Here is a 9103-nt window from a genome sequence, read left to right on the forward strand (position 1 = left end):
CAGCAGGCCAGCGCCGGGCCGCCGGAAAGGGAAAACTTTCTCCCGCGGGCCCTGGAGCCCGCGGCCCGGTCCCGACCCCTTGGAGGCGGAAGGGCGGCTCTGCGGACCTGCTGCTCTCCTGCTCCTCCGCTCGCCTGACCCCGGGCGGGGCTGGGGGCTGCGAGCGCCTGCGCAGGGTCTCTGTCCCACCTGCAAGGAGGCCCCTGCCCGCGCTGCGGCGGTGGACGTTTGCTTTTATTCTCTTCGATTCCTCAGGATTTGGTTTGTTTGGGAGCGCGAGCGAGCCGGAGCCGGGGGAGCAGGGGCGGCGCCCCCACGCGAGGCTCGGTCCGCCGGGATCATGACCTGGGCCAAAGGCAGGGGGCTTTACACACCGAGCCACCCTTGCTCCCCTGCGAGTTTTCTTACAAATTCATACAAGTTCATGCCTTCTGGTCTGTTTTTAAAAGCGGCTCTACTGAGACGTAATTCGCAGACCGTCCAGCTCGGCCCCTGAGCGGTTGAGCGAGCTCAGGATCGTCGCGGGTTGTGCAACAGCACTCTTTGAAGCTCCGGGGTTAGCCCATGCTCGAGAAATCTAGCTTTTTAATGATTTTGTCTGTAATGCTAGTGAAGCAGATGTATAAAGAGGATTGAGCAACTGAAGGGCTCCCGAGCAGAAAGATAATCTCTCCTTCCAGCCGGGACATGCCCAGGAGAATTCTGAACAGGGATCTGGATCCCTCTGTGTGCAGGGCAGGGCCTGAAGGAAAGAGGCTCCAGAAATCTGGAGATTGTAAGGCAAGATTCTAACCAACTGGGGCGCCTGGGTGGCTCAGTGGGTTAAGCCTCTGCCTTGGGCTCAGGTCATGATCTCAGGGTCCTGGGATCGCGCCCCGGAGCCGGCTCTCTGCTCGGGGGAGCCTGCTTCCCTTCCTCTCTCTGCCTGCCTCTGCCTGCTTGTGATCTCTCTCTCTCAAATAAATAAAAGCTGGGGGGGGGGGGAAGACTCTAGCCAACGGCTCTGGAACTTGTTTTCCCGGTGAAGGCTCTGTGGTTTAGTGAGCCCCTGTCTGCATCTCAGACTTCTCCACAGTCCCAACCCCAGATGTCAGGGCTGTTTAAGCACAAACTTGTAGATTCCAGAGTTGAGAGATGTGGGTTCAGATCCCAGTTTGACCATTTAGTAGTTGTGAGACATTGGACTTATGACTGATTTGCTGTTCTCTAGTTTCTTTAATATTGGGGTCGGGGTAATAACATCCGCTTCATGTGTTAGGTCCTGAAATGAGTTATTGGGTGAAAAGTATGCCCTTAGCCCAGTTTGGGGGCATGCGGTGAGTTCTGTGTGGACATCAGTAGCTGTCATTGTCCCATGTTCACGGATTGCCCGTTGTGACATTGTCTCTCTGCAGAAACCCCCTGGGGGATCCTGCTGGCAGTCCCTCTCACTTCCATTAGTCAGTCCACACAAACAAGCCTGTGGGCAGAAACTGCATTAGAAACTTCAACTGGGGAAAAAAAAACTTTTTAAGAATGAAAGTGCTTGAAAACCTAGGTCTTGCATGGAAACCTTCCCTCAGCTAGAGCACTTACTGCGGGGAACACTATAATTCAAGGGCGTAGGGCACAGCCGGCACTGCTTTGTTCAGTATGGTTACACCTGCCATTACGTGGAGAACAAAATTACTTTGATAACTGGGTTGAAAGACTGGACTGACTTTACATCCTGTAAGGACCTTTGCAGCACCACCCAAGATTTTGTAATTTACAACTTCTTATCTATAAAATTTCGGTCACAGGTTAGTAAGGGATAAAGACGACAGGTCCCCTCTCCTCCTCAGCTTTGAAGCAATTACCACCTTAAGGCACCCGGATTCCTCTTCATAAAAGACCCTGACTTTCACGTCTCAAAGTGCTAATGTTCCAGGGACGTGCACTTCCTGCTGCAGTGGCGACTCAGGCTCTTGTGTCCCTCTGCACTCTGTTCCACCCAGAAATGCCCCCACTGGGAGAGGAGTCTCTGGGTACCACTCCCTTACTAGCCCCTGGGTTTCCTGGTTTCCTTACTCACACCTCACAGGACATTCATCTCTTTTCTACCAACCTATCACTCCCTTTTGTTTCCACTTCTTTCCCGATTCAGCTGAGAAATCCTAGCTCAGGGCTCCTGGGGGCTCAGTGAGTGAAGCATCTGCCTTGATTTTGGCTCAAGTCATGATCTCAGGGTCACAGATGGAGGTCTTGTGCGGCTCTGCTCTTGTGCGGCTCTGCTCAGCAGGGGTCCGCTGAAGAGTCTCCCTCTCCCTCGGCCTCTCCCCTGCTAACGTGGCACGCTCTCTCACAAATAAATAAAATCTTTAAAAAAAAAAAAAGAAATCATAAGTCATGGCTTCAACCTGTCATAACTATCTCTGCCCTCCATTCCATGCCGTGTGTGTTTCCTGGAACTAGATCTGTTAAACCTGGTGAGCCTGGTCATCGCTCATTCCATTCCAATACCGACGTTTACCAGAGGCCAGGCCCCACACTCATTAACAGTGTCAATCAAAGCTTTGACCTTGTGTGCAAGTGAGGTTATACCATCATCCCAGAGGTGTATCTACACGATTACCAGAACACTTTCTTTGTACAACTCTAAACCCTGTCCCATTACCAAGTGACGCTGCCTGCAATGCTTTGTGAATTAATATTTTATATAAATTCCGTAAGCAGAATTTATATCCACGGGTATACCTGTGGCTGCAGCTATATCAGACTAATCATTGCATGTTAAAAGTATTAGTTTGCTCAACGTAAACATTTGAGACATAGCCTGCGTCTGTCGTAACCCGTCTCTTGGCAGTCCAGCATGTTTGAAGATACTGGGGGCTTAAAAAGAGGAAGTGTCCAGGCCTCTGGCAACCTCTAGAGAGCCTGGCCACGCCCAGGTTCTCAGGGACAACTGGAGGGAATCCTGCTGGGGCGTGGACTGGTACCACCCCATGTTTATGGTCTCTAATCACATTTCCTTGTATCTGAGGGCAGCTTTTCTCTTTTTTTTTAAATCTGCAATCATGTGGCAACTTAACTTCCATTGCCACTTTAAGCTTCACAGATTTTTTTTTTTTTTTTTTTGGAGAGAGGGAGAGACAGAGAGAGAACACAAGCAGGGAGAGAGGCAGAAGGACCAGGAGAAGCAGGCTCTGTGGAGCCTGATGTGGGACTCGAACATAGGACCCTGGGATCATGCCCTGAGCTGAAGGCAGATGGTTCACCAATGGAGCCCCCCAGGCGCCCTGTAACAGGCAGAGAGAAGTCAAGTAACTTGCTGGAAGTTGCCGGGCCAGTGTTGGTGGGGTCACCTGGGAGCCTACCTTTCGGAGTCCAGAGCTCACTCTCTCCTCCGGCAAGGTTATGATGTTAGGCAGTCCGAAATGGTTATTGGCAAATGTATGCTCGCAGGATGATAAAGAGGTGTAGGAACACTGTCATTTCAGGAAAATTTTATTTATTTCTATCAACCAATAAGTGGGGCGTAGGGCGATATGGTTTTAACATTAAATGTTAAGGACGAGCGCCTGGGTGGCTCTGTCGATGAGGCATCTGACTTTGGCTCAGCTCATACCTGATCTTGGGGGTCCTGGGATCGAGTCCCCACACTGTGGAGTCTGCGCTCCATGGGAGTCTGCGTGTCCCTGTGCCTCTGCCCCCACTCATGCTCTCTCTCAGATAAATAAAATCTTTAAAAAATATTAAAGACCAAGTTGGGTTGATCGTGGGGAAGTCAGAAGGAAAGTATGAAGACACAAATTCTCTCATGGCAAAAAACAGTTGGTTGTTTAGGGAAAAATGGCCTGGTGCACTCACAGCTAGGGCTCCTTCTCTTCCATTTCTGGGTCTCGCTCGTGGTGCTCGTGGTGTGTCCGGCTTGGAGCAGGTGCAGCCCCGAGGACGTTTGTGCGTGTACTTACGGCACCGATCTTGTGCCAGGACCGGGCGATAATCGGTATAATAAGGCCTATTTTGTGGAATGATAATGAAGAGTACCCAAAATAAGAAGAATGTATGAGGTTTATTACAGCGTCATGAGGATTAAGAATCCCAAGAGGAGGGGCTCCCGGCCAGCTCAGGCGTGGAGCAGGTGACTCCTGATCTCAGAGTCATGAGTTCGAGCCACTCAGGGGACGCATGGAGCCTACTTTAAACAAAGAAAATCATTTGAGTCAGATTGGTGAACATCAGTATTTGCATGCTAATTTTATACCGTTTACATATTTACATATTTATGCCTTTTCTAGGTGTAAAATTTAACATTCTTTAGAAGTGATATTTTGTTTTTGGAAGTCAAAATCTGAACTCTTAAAATGTGCACAGGATTTCTTTTGTTGGCTGGAATTACAGCATTTCCAAGTAGAAGCTAAGGGGGTCACCTAGCCCGGTCTCCTTGTTACAGCAGAGCCTGACGTCTCGAGAGAGCTGCCTGCGTGGTGGGCCCGTGTGGCGGCCGTAGCCACATGGTCAAGGGAAACCCCAGTTCCGTGAGCACACGAGCCCGTTTCCTGTGCTCAACCGCTGCAGCTGGGGTGAGTGGCTCTGGGACGTAGTAGCACACATCTAGAACATTCCTCTTACCGCAGGAAGCTCTGCTGGGCAGCACCAGGTTAAACGGCCCAAAGCCACACAGGTCCTTGGTGGAAGAGCCGGACTTTCTGGCTCCGGGCCCAGACCCACCTTGCCAGACTGCTCTCTTTTACCAAAAAAGTAAAACATGGTAAGCTTACTTACCCTATCTACGACATTTATTAAGTTTTTGTACAAGCACTGTGCTAGGCATGGATCTTGACCCCAAGAAGGTTTTAAAGAAAACCACCCCAGGAGAGACTGCTGCCCATACAGGAAATGGCGGGTGTCGTGGTCGCCTGTCCTTTCAGGCTCCCGCTGCTGGGTGCAGGCGCACATGCGGACGCACGCAGCTCTGAAGTGTCTGCGGCCGCTCTGAGCTCTGACCTTCGCCGCACAAGGCTGTGCTCACACCTGCAGCCGGCTCCAGCCAGTCCCCAGGCCCCACCCAGCCTGTCTCACTCCTGCCAGTCCGTTTCCACATTCCTCCCCACCCACCACCGCCGACTTCTAGCAGCTTGACACTTTGACTTGCACAAGCGCTGTCCTGCTCCTTCCTTTCCCAGCGCACCCTCCGGTGCAGCCTGTGCACTCCCAGCACCAGACCTGAGGCCGCTCCGCGCTTGCACAGCCGGGCGCCCCTACCCCATTTCGCGTAATTCCCATCTTTCTTTCCAGATTTCAGGACCTTCACTCAACTGCTGCCCTTTTATTTTGGAAGATGTTTTCCTCACACATTTTTAAGTAGACGTGTTCTAAAAAGTTCTAACACCTGGACAGCAAGACGCAGCCTTGACTTCTCCAATCTCTACTCCCCGCCTCCAGCTCAGTCCAACAAGTAACCCTGCGGTCCAAAATCCCAAACACTGGGTCCAAAAATCCGCCCGAACACGCCCACCTCCCTCATATGTTACTCGGCCACGCTTATGCTAACTACGTATCACAGAGCACGATAATGGAAATTAATTTTCCCACAGACTCTGGAGGCCAGAAGTCTAGCTCCAGGTGTCAGCAAGGTTGGCTTCTCCTGAGGTTTCCCTCAGCTTGGAGGCTGCGGCCTTCTGGTGTCCTTGCATGGCCGACCCTCGGGGCCTCTTGTGTCCTAACCTCTTATCAGGACACCAGTCCCGCTGGATGAAGACCCTCCAGTAGGACCTCACGTCACCATGATAACCTCTTGGAAGGTCTCCTCTCCTCACACAGGCACACTCTGAGGTTCCGCAACATGTGACTTTTGGGGAGGCCCATCGTGCTCCACCTTCACCGAAGCCATCCGCGCCCAAACTGCCTTCACGGCTCACTAGACAGCGAGCGGTTTCCGGTCTTCTCATTCCATCTACCGGACAGTCGCCACAGCGCTCTTCGTATCTCTCAAAAATGTACACCACTCCCTTGCTTAAAACCTTAGAGTGGTTCCCCATGGCACTACCATTAAATTCCAAACTCATTTCATTGGCTTTTAAGATGTGCATGATCTATCCCCAGCTTCGACTCAGGCCACCCCTTCTCGCCCGCTATGCCCATCCACAGAGACATCTGTCAGCGCCGGGGACACGCTAAACTCCTGTCTCAGGCCCATGCCTGTGCTGTTTTGCTGAGAATGTTCACACGCTGACATCTCAGTTCAGATGTTACCTCCTCGGAGGGGTCTTCACAGACTAACCACTCTTTTTAAAGAAATTGTTTTTCTTATTCTTTAAGGGAGCTCTGTGTCCAACATGGGGTCAAACACGCAATCCCAGGATGAAGAGTCTCGGGCCACGCCCACCAAGCCAGGCCCGTGGCCCTCAGACTAATCACTTGCGATTTATTTTCTAGAAAAACTTGACTTATTTTTCTTACTAGCCTGTGTTTTCTTTAGAAGCGGCGATTTTGTGTCTTTTCATGGTGTCTGCAGGACTAGCTGTGCCTGGCCTCCAGCAGACGTTAGCAGCCCTGCTCAACGCAAGGAAGCCTGTGATGCACTCTCCACGCCCCAACCCTCGGAGCTTTGCTGCCCTGCCTGACCTTGTCTGATTAAGTACTTTGAAGCAGCACAACTGTTCTAGTCTATGTTAAGGGAATACAGGGTGACAGTTGGTCAAGAATGTGGTTGAATAAAAATTTATGTTGTTCTAGCTGGCTTTCACATTACTATTTCTCTCACACAGCTTTCTAGTCATGAAAAGGGCAAGAAAAATAATTTGCAGGTTCTTAGTCTTTGCTAAAGCCCAGGGATTTATTTTTTCCTCTTAAAAACACACACACACACACACACACACAGACCCACAACAAACACACCCAGCTTGCCTTGTCTGTTGCCTTGACCTTTACTTGTGTGCCAGGTCAGGAAAAGGAGGGTGTCAGGATGGCAGCGGCCGGGCTGTGGGTCCGATGCTGCTAAATGTGGTTTTTACTGTACGACCGCAGACTTCCCATTTGTTCTTTGCTCTGTTCTTTTATACATTCTCTCTCTCAACTGAAGAAGTGGCGAGCAGAGCACGGCGGCTGCCACCAACATCCGTATCCGTGACCAAGGAAATACACGGAATAATGCTCTAGCTCATGGAGAGACCAAGTAAAATCATAAATACCGTTTCACATCCATCAGACTGAAAAAACTGACAACTGTGAGTCATGACTCCAACAAAACTTGAGGTTTCTTGAGAGCAACTAGGTATTCTCTACAGGTATTTGTATATCTCATTGCGCCTAACGCTGTTGTGGGCACCTGGACGGAAACTCTCCAGTGCATGGAAGTTCTGTCCAATTTGTTCGCTGCTGTATCTGCTGCAAGTGCCTGGGAAGTGCCCAGCGTGTAGCAGGCAATCCTCTGACATTTGGAGATACACAGGTCCTGCCTGGTCCCCTGGATAAGACCCCTGCAAGCAGCTGTTAGGGCCGTCAGAGTCAGGTTTTCAAAGCTGCAATGACTGAAGTTGGTCGAGCCTGGGGCTGGGACACGAATGACCTCAGGACAAGGGATTTCCCCTCCACTACCACAACTTCCTACCACAGTTCCTCCTTCCCAGTCCTTGGTACCTCAAAGACTCAACACGTCATAATTCACCCCGTTGCTAACGTTTTGGGGGCCGTATTTGATTTTCTGCTGAGCAATCCATTGTCACATACTTCAGGATGCCGGAAAGGTCTCCCTCGCTAGCAGTTCAGACGGGGCAGCTCTGCGCTCTGACAACTAGGACCATCCTCTCTCTGATCTCTGGACTTCGGACTTTCTTCTCCCCAATTTGTCACTACCAGACTCATCTTTCCAGAATTGCGTTTTCGTGATGCTACTGCCCTGCTCAGAAGTCTTTAACGATGGCTCTGCGTCGCCATCCCTTAGTTTTGTCCTCACAGCCCCCAGTGACCGGGTCAAGCTGCCTCCTCTGGGTCATTACACACAGTCCGTTCCTGTCCCGGCCTTCTCAGCCCCTGCCAGCCCCCAAACCACCTGTGATTCATACCTCTGCATGGTCTTTGCTCCCAAGTTCTCTGGTCTTCAGCCTAAGACACCTTAGACTAGTCCAGATTATACTCCTGTGGGCCTTTTCCCCTTGAGTAACGTCCGGAATTTCTGGAGAATGCTCTTCAGTCTCAGGAAACTGCTCTGTTGTCGCCAGGCCCCCAGCTTCCTTCCCCATGGTGACAGCGGGTTCCGGGGCTGCTGCTGTCCCATCCTGGGCTGGGGGTCTAGTCCCACCTAGTGTGGCTCTGTCAGGGTCAGAACAGTGTGTGGGATGGCCTGAGTGTGAGGATGCTCTGGGAACTTCCACCCCCACCCCTCCGCCCTCCCCAAACCTGCAGTCACCCCTCCACAGCCACCTTCTCCCTGTCCCCCGGAGAACAGACACCGAGTGTGCATTGAGCATGAGGCACCGTACCAGGCACAGGGCGCTTGGGGGGCTCGGCGTGAGCCACAGACAACCAAGTCCTGTTTTCATGACCCCTTTTAAACAATACAAACAGGTGAGGCGGGCAAATCATTCTGTGTGTGCAAAGTGCTGCCACAGAGGTTCTCGGATACACAAGCACGTCCTCTGCATCCCCAGGAGCTAGAGCAGGGGACTCGCCCCCTGCCCACTTCCTGACCTCCTATACCCACTTGTCTCAAACCCGTAATGACAGAACCTGTGAAAAAGCAACTCTGACCTTAAGGAAAACAGTTTCCTACCTTTGTATGCAGGCAGTTTCGCTCCCGATTTTTCGTATTTCTTCCCTCGCGAGTGAAAAGAGCCCAAACGCACAGAGAGGTCACGGGGCTTGGCGCCATCCTGAGCCCAGCAAGATGACTAACGTACGTGATTCTCACAGGGACCTATGAAGGAAATCACTTCTGTCCCCATTTTACAGATGAGGCAAGTCAGGCTTGCACGACCCGGCCCCGCCAGCCGAGACTGCGGGTTCCCCAGAGGAAGTGGGACGCTGCCTTGCACTGCACTAATTGGCCAACTGTGCGCCTAGGAGAGGGCCCCCAGGTGCAGGGTCTGCGCGAGACGCAGCAGGGCTGGCGTGTTTAGTTCTTCACTTTATTTCTCATATG

The 9103-nt window shown here is 51.6% G+C and overlaps 1 protein-coding gene and 1 long non-coding RNA gene across 2 annotated transcripts in view; both read right to left on the reverse strand.

Annotated features, from left to right (window-relative positions):
- The window catches only part of YAP1 (Yes1 associated transcriptional regulator), a 119345-nt gene extending 113343 nt beyond the window's left edge, over window positions 1-6002 (reverse strand). The window contains exon 1 of the mRNA XM_059407076.1: window positions 5922-6002. Within this exon, the coding sequence (XP_059263059.1) occupies window positions 5922-6002 (81 nt within the window). The remainder of the gene's footprint in view (window positions 1-5921) is intronic.
- A 771-nt stretch (window positions 6003-6773) lies between these two features.
- Window positions 6774-8995, reverse strand: LOC131998767 (uncharacterized). The gene is made up of 3 exons (XR_009398856.1): window positions 8735-8995; window positions 8028-8274; window positions 6774-7118 (listed from the first exon to the last, which is right to left on the reverse strand). It is a non-coding gene; the product is annotated as an uncharacterized LOC131998767 (long non-coding RNA).
- Between the last annotated feature and the right edge of the window lie 108 nt (window positions 8996-9103).

This window comes from Mustela nigripes, chromosome 1, assembly GCF_022355385.1.
Source record: "Mustela nigripes isolate SB6536 chromosome 1, MUSNIG.SB6536, whole genome shotgun sequence".
Classification (NCBI taxonomy): Eukaryota; Metazoa; Chordata; class Mammalia; order Carnivora; family Mustelidae; genus Mustela; species Mustela nigripes.